This window comes from Crocodylus porosus, unplaced genomic scaffold (assembly GCF_001723895.1).
Source record: "Crocodylus porosus isolate Cpor-Errol unplaced genomic scaffold, CroPor_comp1, whole genome shotgun sequence".
Taxonomy (NCBI): Eukaryota; Metazoa; Chordata; order Crocodylia; family Crocodylidae; genus Crocodylus; species Crocodylus porosus.
The window spans coordinates 20857742-20877677 of record NW_017728917.1 but is presented as its reverse complement, the minus strand read 5'-3'; the positions used below and the strand labels follow the sequence as shown (position 1 = coordinate 20877677).

General features: G+C 38.7%; 1 protein-coding gene across 2 annotated transcripts in view; it reads left to right on the top strand.

The window, feature by feature from the left end:
* The window catches only part of APPL1 (adaptor protein, phosphotyrosine interacting with PH domain and leucine zipper 1), a 48214-nt gene that overhangs the window by 18023 nt on the left and 10255 nt on the right, over positions 1–19936 (top strand). For both annotated transcript variants that reach the window (XM_019536894.1, XM_019536895.1), the window contains exons 6-18: positions 595–636; positions 1554–1612; positions 2088–2234; positions 4674–4756; positions 4875–5033; positions 7992–8180; positions 9869–9911; positions 12522–12578; positions 14345–14436; positions 15387–15569; positions 18099–18148; positions 18828–19002; positions 19110–19146. In XM_019536894.1, the coding sequence (XP_019392439.1) occupies positions 595–636; positions 1554–1612; positions 2088–2234; positions 4674–4756; positions 4875–5033; positions 7992–8180; positions 9869–9911; positions 12522–12578; positions 14345–14436; positions 15387–15569; positions 18099–18148; positions 18828–19002; positions 19110–19146 (1316 nt within the window). The remainder of the gene's footprint in view (positions 1–594; positions 637–1553; positions 1613–2087; positions 2235–4673; positions 4757–4874; positions 5034–7991; positions 8181–9868; positions 9912–12521; positions 12579–14344; positions 14437–15386; positions 15570–18098; positions 18149–18827; positions 19003–19109; positions 19147–19936) is intronic.

Here is a 19936-nt window from a genome sequence, read left to right as displayed (position 1 = left end):
CCCTGCCGCGCTTCCTGCTGCCGGTAAGTTGTTTTTGTTTAGTTTCTCTTCTCCTTTCGTTTCCCTGTGGGGTGCTGCCCCCCAGGGCCCCCCTTGGACCCTTCAGGGTTCATACCTTTGCCGCGCCCCGGGACAGTAACCTTTGCCCCAGAATCTTTTTCTTGGCTGACCTCTGAACAGAACTGTAGATGATGTCTTTGGGTTACTGACTTCTCAGATCCTTTGAGAAGAACCCTTTTCCCTTGACGTAGTACACTAAGATGCATCTTTCTGTGTCTGATGGCAGTATTTTATATGACTCAGGCCCTCAATAGAATCAGTGTCAGTTGGTCAAGAAACAGCTCTGCTACCACTGTATACAGGAAAAGGGGACAGCCTCCAAAAGCTGTGTATCTGGGAAAAAGCTTAAAGCTTTTATGGACCAGTAGAGGCTGCCTTTCTTCTGGAGGGGCTGTTTCAGAGCATTTCCTCTTCAGCAGAAATTGAAGAACTTCTTTAAAAGAAGATAAAACTAGAGTGTTGTAGATGCATGTAATAATGTTGTTATAATGTGTTTTATATTCACCTTTTGACATAAATATATGTTCTTTGTAGAGATACTGACTTTAAAAGAAGTTTTCCAAATTGCAAGCAATGGTAAGTGTACTTTTAAATGTTTAATGTGAGAATGTAGCATTTTCATATCTGGATATAAAATTAAATTTATAAGATGCATTTAAAAAGGGACATTTTTAGTGGGACCCAGGCACCCCCTTTTCCTGGCTTCTTTGAAAATTCCGGCATTGACCCTCAAAAATTTGAGGCAAACAAACAAATCTTACTTAGAGAACTTAGTAGTAACGTACTTAAGCATTAATGCAGTTACTGATAACTGTGTGGAAAAAAAATCTGTAATGACGTAAAAAAAAATACAGTGGTAAAAAGATGATGGTAATTAGTGTTCAGCTGCCTATGAAAAATATGTGCTTTATAAAAATGGTTTGATTTAAACAATGGAAGTTTAGCTCCCTACAATTGTTATTCTACTTCTTTAATTTTTGCATTAGACATTTTAAGCTTAGTTTTAAAATGCAGTTATAGAGGGTTGTTAAGATTGCACTATTTAGAAAGTTTCTTTAATTCTGGTAGTTATTTCCCTGTTGGTTAATAAATGGGAAAAGTCTATATTAAATCTAAATGGTTTCTAGATTAGAAGGTGTTGGTGATATTGTTATTAATAAAATAACTTCTTTTTATAGAAAAAAATGCTTCTCTTCATCTTTGCCAGATAATTTTATATTGCAAGAAATTTCTGATTACATGAATACAAGCTGAAGTAGTAACGGTAATTGAATAATTGCCAAGAGGCCAAAAATTGTTCATTAAATTTCATCAACTCATAGAGTTGTTAGAATTTTAATTTTGCAGACCGTGTATGAGCTTGGCATTGAACAAAACCATTTCAACCAAAGATTTTTTAAAATGTTTTGTTGATTGCCTGTTATTATTCCATGTTCTGTTTTTTAAATGTATTTAATTTACTGAATGATTATAAAAATATTTTTATTGTTTAGATCATGATGCTGCCATTAACAGATACAGTCGGTTGTCAAAAAGAAGAGAGAATGAAAAGGTTTGTGTGATGCACACTTTTTAGTAGTTATTCTGGAGGACGTAAAGCCAGAATACATGTTCCAGAATGGATATAATGTCAACAGCTGCAAATATTATGTAACATAATAGATGCCTCTTGGAATCTAATAGATGCCTCTTAGAATCCAATAGTTTAGGTTGTAACAGCATAGACAATGGCTAAAATAGACAAAAGCTTTTTTTTTTCCATTGCAAGACTGGCATATAATTCTGGTGTTTTGTTAAGAGAGAGAGAGAGAGAGAACTGCTCAGTTTTGGGGAAAAAATATTCTGTTTCATTACCAGAAACACCCTTTCCCTGAATTCTGGAAAAGAAGTCACGGGGCAAAAAATTATCATTTCTCATAATATTTTAAAGATTACTGTGACTGTGTTGGCACTTGTTTTAAAACCTGTACAGAGAGCACATGACACCTAGTCATGAACTTTGTTTTTTTTCCCGTTCCTCTCTTTAGGTCAAGTTTGAAGTTGTAGAAGATGTATATACTTCCAGGAAGAAACAGCATCAGACTATGATGCATTATTTCTGTGCATTAAATACTCTTCAGTACAAGAAGAAAATTTCTATGCTAGAACCGTTATTAGGCTACATGCAAGCTCAGGTGAATATTGCAGGCACTGAAAGCTGTGGATTTAAAATAAGGTGGAAGGGCACCAATAAAAAGTCTTCCTTCATTTAGGTACTGCCTAGACCTGGAGGTGCACAAACTTACTAGGTGCCTCCCTGTTTACCTAGCATTCTGTTTCTGCCCATGCAAATAACTGCCCAGTTCAACACCTCTCCCCTCTGAAGCTTGATTGGTATCCAGAAACTGGGCATTGTGTAACTTAGGGCTGTCCAGCTGGCAGCTTGTGGGCCACCTGTGGCCACTAGGCTCCCAGTCTGGGTGCTGCACCTATCTACTGCTACTGCTGCTGTCTCTGGGTTCCAACACCTTCCTGATTTCACTGCCTGTCCCTGCTCCCGGGGGTGAGACAGAACTATTTACAGGGCCAAAGGTATCTGCAGCTGGTCTGTGGCCAGGCAGCATGGGGCACCTGGGAACTCTGTGCAGCTTGCCATCCTGATATGGCAGGGGAAGGGGTGACTGCTATACAGTGCAGGAGCAGGGGGGCATACAGAGCTCAGGTGTGCTGGCACAATGCAGTGGTGTGGTAGCTTGCCGCATGGTTCAGTGATTGGGGGACGCATGTTAGTGGCCCTGCTGCCTGCACCCCACAGTGTGAGGGGTGCCTGGTTTACAGCCCATGCAACATGTGGGCTGAAGGGGCACGTGGTCCTTGGCCACCAAGAAGTTGGATAGTTCTCGTGTAACTTATCCAAAGGTTGTTTAGCATAAAATCCTGCAAGAAGCATGGGAGTAGGGAAAAGTCCCAGGGACTTCCCCTCCTCAGGGAGGAGGAGTGCTCGGTGCAGATTACAGAAAAATGCTCCCTTTGCTCCAATAAATCCTGGAACTACTAGTGTGCAGAGAAGAATCCCATAGGAATAGTTCCTCCCAGACTAGCCTGCATCCTGATGGTTCGGGTTTCACCTGGGAAGTGGAAAATATAGGTTTAGAATTGTTAGTGGGGCGGAGGGAATTTAACCCTGGTCCTCACTTCCTGGTGAATACTCTAACCATTAGTCTGTTGCATAAAAATGGGTACTAGCACCACTCCTCATCCTCCTCTGACCATGCCTTGAAAGAAGAATAAACCTTGTTCTGTTCTTGGAAAGAATGGTTATAGGATCCCAGCTGTGGATCCCAAGTGGAGGTGGATGGGTGGGTGGATTTCAGACACATCCCTTATTGTTCCTGAAGGTATCTCTAAGGGAATTGCCTACTCAATGTGCAGGTTGTTTCTGATTACCCGCCGCTGCCCATGTACTACTGCATAGGCAGCCTGGGAGCCTAACATAGGGTTTTGGATTACGTTCCAGAGCATAGATGCCTACAAGTTAGATTGTGCAGTGCCTCATTTTAGGCACCTGTTTTATTGGTTCTGGCCCTCCCTCTTTAATGATGGCTGCCAAGTAAATGCTTGGCACTAGCAAGTATGCAGGGAAGCTGAGAATTAAATAGCCTTGGAAGGATGCCATTTTTTGCCCCTCTGAAGGAAAAAGTAGTTATCACAGGTCAGGATTTTGAGGGAATAATGTGAGGGAAACGCATACGTTATTTTTCCTTTGGCAGCTGTTTTGTGACAAGACCTGGAGTCATTAAAATCACATCCCTATCGAAGATGTGAAAGAGATGGAATGTTATTCAAAATCATTCTGAATCAATTTTGTTACTTGCTAAAGATAAAATTGTTGATGATAAAGTTTTTTGTGTGTTAGTAGTCAGAGTGAAAGTGAGGGTGACAAATCACTGCCTGTATCTCAACCCAGCTCAGTCCCAGAGAGAAATATTGGACTAAGTTTTGAAAAAGACGTTTTGGAGATGTCTTATTTGATTTGGACTTCTTGTGTGGCCATTCTGGGTGTGACCCCACTGCAGTCATGACAAAACCACCATTGATTTTTCCAAGATGCAAGAGTACAAGTGTTTCCTACTCTGTCTTCATGTAAAACTATCTAAGATTAACCTCAAATGACTTTCTAGGAAGAGCATCAAAGAAAAGACTTTCTGTACATAACATTTTGTGGTGATAGTATTCTTAAAACATAATTGTAGAGACTTTGGGAGAATGTTCTATTACCAGAGGAATTTAGTCTCCTCTTTCCTCCTTTTAAAATAAGATTATCTTATCCTCAAGTATTGATTGCAGTGTCTTCATATTCTTCTTGAATACAAATATTATTTTTATGCTTTATAGTTGTAACTTGGAAATAGGAATGAAAGATGGAGTATTTTTAAGGGAAAGCAAAATGACAGAGCAGTATTTCATTTCTCTTAATTTGAGGTGCTCAGATAGGAAGGAGGGACATGTTTCATAATTAAATTGGGGGGGGGGCACATGGCTCAAAGATTATTTGAATTCCTGCAGTTTGATCTGTTAGTAGTCTGGTATCATTCAGTAACTGATTTCCCATTTTTCTCATCTTTTTTTTAAAGATAAGTTTTTTTAAAATGGGTTCAGAAAATCTTACTGAGCACCTGGAAGAATTTTTAACAAATATTGGCACAAGTGTACAAAAGTAAGTTTTCTTTGTTCTTACTTCTATCTGTAAAACAAGTGACATGAATTGATTTTCCTTTTGTGTCTCTTCAGATAGATCACCTCAGATAATAATACAACATGTATTTTATGTTAAGTGTTCGCAGGGAAATGGAATCTGAAGTAGAAACCATGCAACAGACCATAGAAGACTTGGAAGTAGCTAGTGATCCATTATACTTGCCTGATCCTGACACTACAAAATTTCCTGTCCATAGAAATCTGACCCGGAAAGCTGGATATCTTAATGCAAGGAAGTAAGAGCTACCTTCTATTTAAAACTTTCAAACCACTTTACTCAAAGTCAAGCTAGAGAAAGAACCAACATCTCTAAAACCAGCTATATTGGGTTGTAGGTAAACGTTTATATAGCCAAACTGAACTGATTTGTTTCCTTTCCATTTGTTCCACATGACAGATTGTAATTATGGATTATTTTATACTGATTTCTAGTTACTAATTTTAGTTACTGACTCAAGTAGTAGTAGTTTGCAGTTAGGTACAATTACTCATTTAGTGATGGATCTTTTTAAAAAAGAGTGAGTATATCCTCTGAATGTCATGTTAAGATGGAGACACTGATATGCCTAGAGATAAAGTGGTTTGTGTGTGCAAGGTTATAGTGACCCAGTTACAGTCAGGAATAGAACTGAGATCTGATTGCAGTGTAATGATTACAGAACTGATATACTTCGTAATTTAGACTTACTTGCCTAGATTTTGCAGCTATGAAAGCATTTGGGAGATATGGATGGATATATTTGTTCAGCATACATTTCAGATAAGAGTTAGGATTACATTATTCTAAGTAACACTCCTGAAATATTAAGTAAATTTCCTTCATTAACATAATTAGATTTTTGTGAACATTGATGACTACTTGAAGATATGTGGTTTTGCCCACTGGAGGGAGCTATTGTTATGCCATACGAAAGTAAAGACAACCTGTTGCACATTATAACTGGTTAAAAACAAATAAAAGCTATAAAGTTTGGAGTACATTTTCTGACTTATACCATGTTGTACATACAACCAGAATTTCTAAAGACTCAAACTTTAGTTGTTATTACTAGTGTAGGAAAGAGTTTCCCTGAATTCTTGAAATAGGGCACAATTTCTATAGTTAGTTGGTCTATATAGAAAAAGTTAAAGTTCCAGCATATGTATGCTTGATGCAGTACCCCAGATTACCTACCCATTAGGATATTCTTTTTGTAAACATCTTCAGAAGCAATTATGTTGCGTTAAGTATTTGTGACAGCCTCCTCCCGTGAATCAGAGATATTTGCATGAAAAATGGCTGTGGTGAAATTAACATTTCATAAATTAGGTTTTCTTAGTTAACAAATTCAAACTGCAGAAGTGCCCTTATGGCAAAGTGGGGCTCCCTGACTAGCCACAGTGTTGGTTTCCCCACTTGCTTTTGGGTACCCCACTCACCTAACTCGCCTGCCATACCTTGTTAGTTAATTAAGTTGTTAATTAAGACAGGAGGCTGCCCATTCTTGCCCCGATGCCAGCAGGGTGCTATCTGCAGTTTCACTCCTCCCCTACACCACAGCCCAAGCCTCGCAGATGGCATCCAGATGACAATGCTCCCAGCCTACAGCTGGACCAAGCTTAGGCCTTGTTGTCAAGCCTCAGATATCTCAGAGAGGAGATACTGCCCTCCTCTTACTGGGACCTCTCATACTCCATCCACTTTCACGTGTCAGCGATTTATACTGCCTTGCTCCCTCTTGGAGTGGGCCCCTAAGGCCATAGGCTTTAACCTTGGGTGGCAGATGTACCGTCTTTGGGTCTCTCCCGCGACCCTCACCAGGGTAGTGGCCAGCCAATTACTGACTGAGTCTGAGCTTGCTCTGGTCCCTCCCAGGGCAACTCTGTACACTCAGACATCCCTCTATACACTTCCAGCCCTCTGGTTCTTCCCCCCCACTGGGGTCCCTCCTCTCTACCCCCCACCAAGACTTTCTTAACTTATGCCATGACTAGTGCTCCAAGGCCTCACAGGGACTCTCACTCCCACCCTGGAGCAGCAAGTGATTGTGTTCAACTATAGGTCTTACTTTCAACTCAGACTTGTCCTCCCAGTGGTGGAGGTCTTACCAGGGTCAGGACTTGCTCCTCTCTCTCAGACTGAGCCCCCTTACTCGGCCTCTGGCCCAAGCCACAGCCTCAGGCATCCAAAGACATATGTTGGCCTACTCCCTTCACATGGGGTCACCCCCTCACTGGGGCTCCTCATCTCTGCCCCCCTCACTGGGGCTCTATGCTACCCCTCACTGGGGCCACAGGGCTTCCCTCCCCGGTGGGCTCAGGTGGCCGTAGCAGTGTCTGGCCCCAGCTACCTTTCTTTGGGGCCCTACACCCCACAGGGCTCAGGTGGCCCCAGCTGTGCCTGGTCCCAGCTATCTCCGATGTTATGCAACCCACTCAAAGGTGAGGGCTGGGGTTCAGGTCCCCCTACCTGCCTTTCACTGGGGTGGTAACTGACTTGGCATTTCTTGGGGGCTCCTGCACCATGGAGAGCCCCACCAGGCCACCCACTCCCAGCACGGTGCAGTTTTAGGTCATGCCCAGGACCAGGAGCCTCCAAGCCATCCCCTACAACTCCTGCCCTTACCTCCAGGATGTTGCATGCAGCCAGGTGATGTTACTGCCTGGCTTGCCAGCCAGAAACTGCCCTGTTTATATAGGCGACCAGAGATCTAAATGGCTGCCGCAGTCAAGCACCTGCTTGCTGCTTGGCTCAGCTCTTGAAGTGGCAGGCACCAACAGTGCCCTGCCACACCCTCAAGAAAGTTTTTGTTTTAGTACTAAGAGGCTAAGTGAAAGGAAAATCTTAAGTTTTTTTGACAGTGTATAAACCAACGCCCCAAACAACACTAATCAAAATAATGGATTTTAAACCTCTTCTAATTAAGTTTCTTACATAGTAGTTTGCTAATACTGTTTTTATGTGAAGTCTTGCACAACCCTTAAATATTTAAAACCTGCTTAGTAGTAAAAAAATAACAGTAAAAAAACCAACCAAAGAATATAAATTTATATGAGACTAAGTGAAAAGCCACAGTCATAGGAGACCCAGTAAAAAGGCTTTTCTTCTGTTTAGAGAATTTGGATGCCCTGCTTGTCTTTCTTATCTGTTTATTTCATTTAGAGGTCTGATAGAAATATAATCTATGAATTGAACACCTGATTTTTTGTTCTAGTAAGACTGGCCTGGTGTCTTCTAGTTGGGAGAGACAGTTTTACTTCACTCAAGGTGGAAATCTTATGAGTCAGGCAAGAGGTGATGTAGCTGGAGGGCTTGTCATGGACATAGACAACTGTTCAGTAATGGCTGTGGACTGTGAAGACAGAAGATACTGCTTTCAGATAACATCTTTTGATGGAAAAAAGTTAGTAGATTTCAAATTTTTCCATGTAGTATTTGGAGATGTTAGTTTTAAAAAATAAATCCGGTGTCTTTTGTTAATGTTCATAATTTGGGGTTTTATTGTCTTTTACCCGTTTATACTAAGTAACATAGTCGTATGAAGCTCCAAACGACAAAAATAAGTCTTACATAGGAACTATAACATGCTCTTAAATTTTTAACAATCCTTTTTCATATGCTGTAATGCTTTCTTACCAGTATCAACGAAATCATCTACAATTCAGTTCTCTCTTATTTCCTTCCTATTCTCCTCAGTAATTTTAGAAGTGGGGCTGCTACAACATAAGTATTGCTTTCTCTGAAGAGTTCCAATTCAGAATGGAACACCGTAGTTATTTTTTTTCTCTCTAGAAAGGATTGTTCAATATTCAGTTCTTTTTCTGTACAATGATCTCAACATCACGGGAGGAAAAATAATTGGGATCTATCAACATTCATATTTTGCTTCCGTTTGGACAGTTTTATTTGGACACTTTAAGTTGGATCTCAGTGTAGTGATTTTGAGCTGCCTTCTTGGGACTTAATGTACTTATTACTTAGACAAAAAAGATTTTTGTACAACTATGGGGACTAGACCTTATTTTGCAACTGACAAAGTAGGTTGTTGCCTACAAAAGCTCATGCCTCTCTGAACCTTCTCTTGAACAGTAGAGCCACCCTGCTCTACTGTTTGCCTGACTTCAGACAAACATGGCTAACCATTTCCCAGATCTTCTTTAAGATTTTGTTTTAAAATGCAAGCACAACTTTTTTTTTCCTGAATAGGTAGGGGGGGAAAAAAAGTGCGTTTGTTGTTATATTTATTATTTTGACTGGAGCATCTGAAATAGAAGTGTATTTAAATAGATTCAGAGAAAATGATATTTTTTATAATAATCTTTTGTGAATGACAGACTTTGCCTTGTTTTGTAATTTCTGCCTATTACATAAATAAATAAATAAAAACATTGCCACTATTAATTTAGAAAATAACTTCAAACATCACAACATAGGCTTGCAGCACTTTTATCTATGGAGGTATTTTGGACAACAGTACCCTTCTGCTAAACTACTGTAGAAATTCAAATATAATTCTTTCCTGCCTGATCTTTTTATTAGAAATAAAATTACTTATATCTTTAGTTGAATCTAATCTGCGCTTAGGATGTATACATAGATAGCACCTAGGAGCTGAACCTGTGACCCATTTACATCCATTAAACAAACATCGGACATGTGATGAAAATTCCTGCACTAGTGAAACTTACTAGAATCTAGTATAGAATTGCCCTGGGGTAAAAATAGCAGTAAAAATGTTACACCAGTGAATGGATTCTGTGTCCAACTTGAGTTGTTGCCAGTTTCTCAACACCAAGCTAATATTACATGCTCCCCATCACGTACAGAATAAGGTGGTGTAACAGCACTTACTGATGCACTACCCCAAGATACCTAGTCATCTCTCTATTTTAGCTCCTAGTGTAATTTACATCAGTGTACAAAATCAATACAGATTACACCAGCATTTGTCCTGGGTATTCCATAGTGTTACTAATAAAAATTAAAATGTTTGTGTTAAGGAAAAAATGCACATCTAGACAGGAGAATCACTGAAAGCTGCTTTATTTTTAAACAAGCATGACTGAAAATGTTCGTGTTTTGTTCTTTCAGGTCTTCAATCTTACAAGCAGAAAGTAAAAAAGACTCTGAAGAGGTAAGTTTATAGCAAGCACTTGTGAAAAAATAATTGCATGAATACAATATTTAAGGAAAAAGGCCATCATTACCACCTAGGAGGCCCAGGGTAAAAAGTGACTTTGTAATTTCTTGTATTTAAGCCTTCTACATAGGAAGGCACCACTGTCCCAAGCATGGGAAAAAAATCTGTGCCAGCAAAAGTCATTGTCATTGAGAATCTATAGATCTAACATAGCAGGGGGAAAATGATTGCAGTAGTAATCGACAGTACATACTTACTGCCAGCTACTTTTTGGCTTGTTGTCAACTGAAATACCCTGAATGCCCTACTCCAAAACAGGGGTGTACTTGGTAGCTGTGTTGGTCTGAGACAAAAAGACGTACAAAAAACTAGAACTTTTGGTTCCAAAATGATACCTCTTATTAGACCAACTCAAAAATGGCAAGAAAACTGTCCTTTTCTGCAAGGTTTCAGGATCAAAGTCCCTTTGTCAGGCTCTGGGAAAAGTGTAGACGGTACAAGATGGTAAAAAGTCCCCATGGGTTGGAAATAAACTGAGTGTCATGGACCCAGAGGGACAGACTTCCATCTTCAGCTCCCTCTGTGCAAAAATGAAGTTTCTTTCCTACCTATGGGGACTTTTTACCATCTTGTACCATCTACACTTTTCCTAGAGCCTGACGAAGAGACTTTGATCCTGAAAGCTTGCAGAAAAGGATAGTTTTCTTGCCATTTTCTAGTTAGTCTAATAACAGGCTTCATTTTGGAACCAAGAGTTCTAGTTTTTTGTATGTCTACTCCAAAACAAGCATGTTAGAAAATCCAAATTTTACATTTTATCTCATCATTTCAGTAGCTTCATAGCAGTTAATATGGCTACTTATAAATCGTATGTAAGAAGTAAATACAGACTCTTAGATCACTAGGTGAAAGCTGAGAGTGGAAAGGAATTGTTTTTGTCACCTTAGACAAAGAATGCCAAAGAACAAAATGCCCTGCCCTGTGTTGCACAATCAGACGCACAGATTCATGTTTCAGATGAACAAATCTTGATTCAAGAGGCATAGCATGTTTTAGTTGTTGGCTGCATTCAGAGCTCCTTATAATGCTCGTAATTACTGCTTCAAAAGGGTGGATAAATCTAGCTCTGTGGATTCTAAAAATAAAAAGTAATATGACAGACTACACTGAGCTACCAAAGAAATGCTCCTTCTTAGAATTTAGGATGCAGTGGGACACCTTCCTCCTCTGAAGACTGAAAGGGTTTTCTAGAAACTGAGAGGAACAAATCAGCTAAACTATAACATTTGCTGAATCAAAATTGTATTTACTGAAATTAATTTATAGCAGTCTGTTTTTGTGCAAGAAACACTGCACTGTCTTCATGGTACTATGTTTGGGGGTGCATGCTGGATATGAGCCATTTAAAATATTATATTGGATCCTAAATTCTTCAAAATTCTTAGTTTATTCCTCTCTCAACACCCACACAGACCTATGGCTCATTGTTGAATGATCTCATTGATGTACAATGAGACAATTGCTTTTTTAAGGGCACATCTTTATTTTTGCTAAGCTGCTCCATTTGGCTCAGCTCCTCTCCTGGTCTTCAGTTCTGTTGTTAAGCAGCCGTGCTCATAACTTCCTGCCCTCCTATGGTCCATGGAGCTAACTTCAAGTACCATATTTTCTTATATATAACCCACACCTTTCTCCCCCTCCTTCCCTCCCACCCCTCCCCAGCCAGCTGGGGAAAATTGCGGTGTGCATTATATGAAGAAATGGGCTCTTCCTGGGCATGGCCAGTTGGGGTGGGGAGCAACGGCACCATTCATTGCCAAGGTTCTGGGAGCTGTGGCAGTCAGTGCTGCTACAGCTCCCTTCTCCCCCCATGCCCCCGCTGCCACCAAATTTCTAGACCCATGGGGAGTTACCACATGCTGGATTGAGATAGCACACTGAGTTGGTATGTGACCACACCCCACATGCCAACCCAGAGTGCAGCCCTGGACCTGATGTGTGGCTCCCGAGTCTGCATACATCTAGCCCCTGCTCAGTGTGCAACCCCAAACCAGTTGACAAAGTTGGACCTGGCACACAGCCCCAGTGCTGGCATGACCCCCAGTCTGGAGACCCCAGGTCTCTGGTATGTACATGCACACTCCAAGGTAAGATTTTTTTTCCCCCCTTTTGGGGGGCCTTCCAAACGTAGGATGTGTTATATTCATGGGCATGTTATATGTGAAAAAATATGGTATCTCGTCTCCGTACATCTCTGGTCCTTAACTGCTTCACTCTTCTTATGGTCCAATTAATAAAGGTCTATTCCTGACAAAAAACTATACTGAAGCTTTGGCTCAGTGGAACAGTGAAGAACAAGAGGGAGCAGCTGGCAGATTATAGTTACTGAGGGAGATGGAAAATAAAATGTGTTCTAAGTGTAAAAAATAAAGAGAAAAAAAGGACTAACTTCACAGCAAAAATATCTTGAGGGGAATAATACTTTGTTTTGTAACCATGGGATGTCTGTATGCTTGCTCCAGAGGTGAAGCGGAAATATTAAGCAGGTGTCTTAAAATAATTATGGGTTATGTCTATAATGAGGCTCCCTTTTTACTTTTGCAGTGGATTTGTACAATAAACAACATTTCTAAACAGATATACCTAAGTGAAAATGCTGAAGTAAGTATAATCTTTCATTGTATAACATCAAAAACTAACAAAGAATGTCTTTCAATTTGGTGCGCATGCATTTTAAATGAGATTGAGTGGATGTAATTTGGTAGTGTGAAATTAAGTTATGCTTCTTTCGTATATGATCATAAGCTTTTCAAGGCAGGAAACATTTAACTTTTGTGAGTCAGTCTGTGTTGCCATTATTTTATGAATTTTGAAAAGCAAGTACACTTTTTTTTAACTTAAATGGTTAGGTGGAAGGCATACTAAAACCTGACATTTTACTGTATTACTATATTTAGGATTAGCATAAATCATTGTGGTGAATTATCTTAATTGATTACTTGTGAATCAAATTAACCTGGGCGGAAGCCAGGGCAGGGTGGCACCTTATAGATTAACTAGTTCAAAGAGGCATGAGCTCTTTTAGACTACATCCTAATTCATCAAATGTCATGAATGGATTATGAATTAACAATGAATAATAGGTCTGGATAGAAAGGAGACCAGGCATGGTTTGAAAACAAGGTAATCCATGCATGCTTTTAAACAGTGATTTTTTTTTTTTAATATTGTCTTGTATGTCAAATGCATCTAAAAAAAATATAAAATATGTTTTTGAAAATTCTGCTGGTTGCCAAATCGCAATCCGTTTGAAGGGAAAAAGTCTAAAAGCATTATCTAAATGAAAGTCTGAGTTAGGATTCTTCAAAGGTACTAAGGGAATTAGGTATCTAATTGCAAATGACTCTCAAAAGGAAATGAACACCAGACTTCTTCAAGCAGATTTGGTGTTCCTACCTTAATGTTAACTAAATAGCTGTGTCTGTTTAGAGTATATGATTTTACTGAAATCTTAACACACTGAGCTTCTTTAAGAAGATACACCCCCAGAATGTGTGCAGACATGAACTTATTGCCATCTGCTTTCTATAATATTTTAAATGGCTCTTATCCAAATCTTACAAAACAAAATGACACGGTACTTTTGATATGGGCAGGATCTAGGAATCAAAATCCGAAATTCAGAAGTCTGTAGTTAGAGAATCAAATATGGTCTCTGAATCTGCACCCCAAGCTTAAGAAACATGTTTATTTCTCGTTTTGAAAATGTGGGCGTAAATTAAGGTTATTAGTGGTCATTATTCAACCAATGGCTGTTGTTGGCTGCCTTTTACATAAGGCAAGAAATTTATATTAAATGAACTGAATGTGCTAATATTTTGTTTTATTGCTGTGTAATTGATGTGTAAGTATAGCAGATATACACTCCCCTAGTTCATTTGGAATGTGTTGGTTTTCCACACTTTTCCATAAACGTAATTAATCAGTCAGAATTGCAAAGAACCAGCTCCGTTATTTGGTGAAACGGTATTCATCAGTCACACAATCTTATTCTTCATGAATATTGCACATGCCCGAAGTTCACTGAAAACCGCGAATGTCTCATACGGATCTTCTCACTTCATTGGTTTGAAAATGTGGGGGGTTTTTTGCTTTGTTCCTCAAATGGCTTTTTTGCGGAAGCTGACTTTTCCTTCTCTTGCCCACTAGGTGTGCGTATGTTAGTTGAAAAAAGTATTTAAAAGAACATCAGTAAATATGCACAAGTGCATTAGCGATACCACTGATAAGACTATGTGAGTCCTGCAAAGATTAATAAAGATGAAATAATGAACACGGTATTTGTGTTCTGTTTTATATGAGTAACTGAATACTCAAGAACTCAGTTTGAAGGAAATATTTACAATTACCTGTTTTCCTTAACATAGGAAATTGCTGCACGTGTCAATCAGTCTGCTCTTGAGGCTGTCACGCCCTCTCCTTCCTTCCAGCAGAGACATGAGAGCATGCGGCCAACTATGTAAGTTACAGAACCGGGGGATCATTTAAAAAGCACATTTTTAACAAGTGTCCAGTAAAGGCATCTTCAACGATGGCAGGATCTACAGAAACGTTTTCTCCTATTTCCAGTAACCTGCTAACGGAGTGAAAAAACAAACAAACCCCAAGTTCATGAACAACACATTCAAATACTATTTTGGTAAATAGTTAAATGACCCAGCTTGCTAGTCTGATTTTACCAGTTTACCGTATGCTGTATTTTCTCACATACAACACAAACCTTTTTCCTTAAAATCAACCTGCCAAATATGGGGTGCATACATTAAGTAGGGAAGCTGATTTTCTGACCCAGATAGCAGCACCTTGCTGTGATTCATGCCCACAATACAACAGATGTTGCGTTACTTTTTAGTCTGCTACAGGTGTCAGTTGACTTAACGTTTTATTGTTCTTCACTCCAGAGGTGTTGCCATTTAATGGTCTTGATGTTCCACTAATCAAGCTAGCCTTTCTCAGGATAATTTTACTCTCTGCTAGCTGGTCCCAGTCTCTCCTTCCGTTTCACAGCCTTAGCCTAAGGTTTCAGCTTTAGTTAAGTAGGAAAGGGAGCGCGAGTCAGCTGAAAATTAAGCTCTGTCCCTGTTCTATCCAGGTATAATTCTGGAAAATATTTTTCCCCTTCATTCTGACTTTCAAAAATAAGGTATAGTCTGCATGTGTGAGAGAGAGTACACTATGTCATGTGACTTAAGAGTCCACATTCTGGTATGTTGTCATCAAATACAGTAGTATATTATATAAATTGACTGAGATTCTAGGTTGTATTCCTTTACTTTATAGTGACAATCTGTTCCTCATCAATTTCTTTTACCTAGTTCCTTGTTTTGAAATATTACATTTGTGTCCGCCATGGAATCTCATTTGTTGTCCAGAAGAATCGGGACAATCTTTGCTCTGTTTTTGTTTTAGACAATCTCGTCCTCCCACTGCTCGAACTAGCAGCTCTGGGTCACTGGGCTCTGAATCGGCACCTTTATCAACCCTTTCCTTGGATTCACTTGTTGCCCCTGACACACCTATACAATTTGACATAATTTCTCCAGTTAGTGAAGATCAGCCTGGCCAAGCAAAAACTTCAGGGCAGTCTGGCAGGTAGGAGGACCAGTTCAGAGAAAACTCTTTAAATTCTTCTGTTTTATAACAATGAAAAAGTACTTCAACACTATCTTTGCTCAGATTTTCTCTTGTAACAAGTATACAAAGATCAGGCCTGCAAAACAAATATTTTTGTCAAATTGTTCTTATAAAAATGCCACACAGCTGTAGGATTCAAAACATTGTTTTCATTTTTGCAGCAACTTTTCTCAGCTGATGCTTCTTAATCTTTTGGTTTTAAAAAGTATATTTTCCTTTCCTATTGCTTGCTCACCCAGCACCTTGGGTATTTCCTCTTGGAAACTCAAGAGAAATTTGGTAGCCATGACTCCAGGTGATGATGGCATTCTGATGACATTCTTCTTAAAGCAAAAGGTGAGTGAAAATGATCTAGGCTTCTAGAGTATTCTTTTGCACAAAAAAACTTGAAAATTGCCAGAATTCTCTCAAAAATAAAAATCAACTTCTTTCTCCAATTTTAGTTATCTTCCCATTTAAAATATAAATGCCTGATAGTGTGCTTTGCCTATAGAGAACTGCACATGCAGAATTCAAGTATCATTTGGCAATAACAGATCCATTTAGTGTCAGTGAAACTGAAAACAAAAATCCATGGCTGAATCACAGAATTTTGAGTGTTTCTCTCAGAAAAAGATTTACCGTGTGAATTGTTGGACACTATTGGAGTGTCTGTACCAAAATGAAGGAACTTAAATCACTCACAATCACGAACAGTTACAGTGTTGGGATTATTTTGTACATTATTTTAATTCATTTTTAACAGTTTTCTTTTTCCTTTTTGTGCAGCAGCATAGTTTGACTGCTAAGTATTGCATCAGATTTATTACATTCTTTTGATTAGAATAGACCTGAAATGGATTCTAGAAAACACTTACTATAACAGCTGAAGCTAAAGCTTGTGCCAACAATGATAAATTTCCTATTGTATACATTTATTATGTTGTCATGGGTGGGAAATATTACATACGGACACAATAAATATTTCCCAGTAAATACATGTTAAATAGATCTCAGAAGAACTACTGCATTTGATATACTTAGCTAACATGCTGTTCCTTCATACTATTACAACAGTACTCTTCAAATTAGTTCTCTCAGCTTCCGGTATCAATATAAAATATATCTAATAGATTTTCTTTGCATTTCACTAAAGCACAAGAAACTTAGAATTTAGTATCTCCATCTGACTCTGATTTTAAATGGTAGGAAAAGACTGAGCACTGAAAACTCTAGTAGCAAGTATTTTCCTAACATATTAGAATAATGAGCATTCCTTTTTCTGGGATTTCTAGTATTCTTTTTTTTGTTGTACAAACTTTAATTCAGAGTCCTGTCATTTAATTCAACGGTTTCCAAAGGCCATATCCTCTTTTTATTAGTGTAAGCCAAATATTTTTTAAAAAACCCACTAAAATGTCATAGTTAAGGAAAGACTAGCAATCATGTCATAGACTGTGCAGGTGGGCAAGGTAGACTGCTTAGGTGTCAAGGATGATGTCAAACCAGTGGTTGGCACCATTTTTGGGCAGAGTGGCAAAAAATCCACAACCCCAACTTGTAAGATGCTGGCATGGCAGGGGCACATGTCAGGGAAGCCACAAGAGGCCCGATCCTTGTTGTAGCAGTGCAGCTCCAGTTCCTTCCCTGCTGTCTGACCTGAGATGCATGTGCCACGGGTTGTCTACCTCTGTGAGACATATTTTAAAACTGAATTTCAGAGCATATGAGAGACATGAAAAACGGCAACTTCACTTGTCCTGCCAATCTTGATTTGAAGTTTAACTTCCTTTTCTGCTACTTCCTTTGACAAGAGTTTTCAGGTTATGTCAGTTAGACAAAAGAAAGCTTTTCGTTTTCCCATTCTCTTTGAGAATTTTTCACCTAGTTTCAAACCTTTCCATTTTCTGTTTTAACATTTCTTCCCTTCTCTTGAAAAATGTAGATTGGAAGCCTAGAATATTTTCACTTTATTGTGATTGAAAGTAATTACATCTTTGCCAACAGCCAGAAATAGCCAAATTTCTCTTGACCATCTCAGGGGTAAAAATCCCAAGAAAAATTTCTAAGAGCTGCATCCAAGACCATGCCAATGACTTTTCCACAGGTATTTCAACGACTTGAAAAAGTGAGGGAAGATGTGCTGCTTCCGTCGCTCACTGACAGGACTAGCCTTTTTCTCTCTTTTAAAACTAGGTTTGTTTGTTTGTTAAATGCGACTCCTAGGAGTTGGATTTAACAATAAATTTATGGGCCCAAATGCATTCCCAACAGCAGTGGGACAACATTAGCTGATGTTTGTCAGCACTCTGTTCTGAGCCCCCCACTCAAATGCAGCAGCTTGGGTTTTGTCCCAGTGGTTAGTAAATCGTTCTTCATGACTCAAGATGAGCTGTCCATTTTGGCCACCATCTCATGAAGCGGTTAAATGATGCAGCATGAGTGAAGATTGTTGCAGTATGGTTCTTGCAATCTGACTCCTCATGTAATATTCTAATTTTCTAATAGACGCACAAATCCATTCGGTGAATCTGGAGGCTCAAAATCTGAAACAGAAGGTAAAATAGGATTTTATGAAATACAGAATTTCCTTGATTGAACTACTTGAATGGAATTACTGTCTACAGAATATATGTGTGTGCGTGCGCGTGCGCACGCATGCACGTGTGGGGGTGTGTGTGTGTGTGTGTGTGTGTGTGTGTGTGTGTATATATATATTACACACAAACATATACATATATTCTGTAGCGTGTGGGGGGTGTTTTACACACACACACACACACACACACACACACACACACACACAGAGATATATGATATTTTTATAAAATATCAGTAGTCAGGCAACATATTTGGTTGCTTTCTTCCTGTGTAAATGGTGTTTCAAAGATAATTAGCTTAACACCAGTTTGTGAAATTTTGGATTGAATTAAATGTTGCCTCTGAGTCATGTGAATTCAGTCAGTCTTCAATCTGGAATCCTGTTCATTTTTTTTAATATCTATCTTTGCATTAAGTCCTTTATGTTCACTGAATATTTGTGAAAGAGCTTCATAGAGGGATGTATAGTTTGCTCTTTAAATAATTATATCTGGTGTTCTGTAGTGCAACTTTCAGTTAATGTGTGGGGTGGGATTTTATTGCTTGCAATATGTTATTAATTTGGTGATCTGCCTTTTAAAAGGCATACCTAGAAGGGAGTTTGTACTGCTTATTAAAATCTCTTCTCTGTCCTAGATTCCATTCTTCATCAGTTATTTATTGTACGATTCCTTGGCTCCATGGAGGTAAAATATGATGAAACTCCTGATGTTGTTTATGAAACAATGCGGCAGATATTAGCAGCCCGGGCTATCCATAACATTTTCAGGATGACAGAATCACATTTATTGGTCACTTGTGACTGTCTGAAGTAAGTGTTCTTCGTGCATTTTACTGAAGTTGGCTTCCACAGATATCTGCAGTGGTCCTTTCAGTTTGGTAAAATTTACTTTCTGATTTTTTTTAAATATTTTTTAGGTTAATTGATCCACAGACACAAGTTACAAGACTTAGGGTAAGTTATGTAAAAGGTTAAGAGAGAAAAATTGTATTTTACATCTATTTTTCCATTATCTGTCTACCTTTCTTTGTACATGGTGTTCATTCTGTATTTAATAACACTTAAAGTGATGATACCATAATGAGATTTTTTAAGCAATTTCCCCCATAGCTTGTATTCTCACTTCTGGCGAATTTGGACTTCAGATATCTAGGTGGAACACACTCTTTAGGGGATGATTTTCACTTGATTGAACAAGCATTTTAAGCTGTGCCTTTTCATTATTTTAAACGCAAAGACCATAATGAAAGATCAGTCTGTTAAAAAAAAAAAAAAAAAAGTCCAACATCTTTCTATTTTAGCATTGCAAATAATTATTGCACTTCCATTCAAGCTCTTTGGATTGTTTTGGAGATCTGAAGGATTTAAATGTGTCTTTAAGTGTTTTAAGGTATACTTTTGTTTATTAAGTGTATAAAATGTCATAGAAGTAAAACTAGTCAGGTGATTCTCAGCCCTAAGTGGAAAGCTGTCTCAAGGCTGGAAATCAAAAAGTGTTAACACGTTATCACAAGCCCATTGACCTAAATTACGTTAGGATTCATGCAGAAAACCCATATCAAGTGATATAAATTAAAAAAATAAACTATTTCAAATCTAGGTACAGTAGTTTTCCATCTTTTGTGAGGTTTTGTAAGTAATCCAACCTGGAAATGTATCGCCTCGACCTTTTTTGGTCGTGAGACTGCACGCACTACAATTGAATACCTTATGATCGGAAAGAAGAGAGAGAAAGTACTTGGTC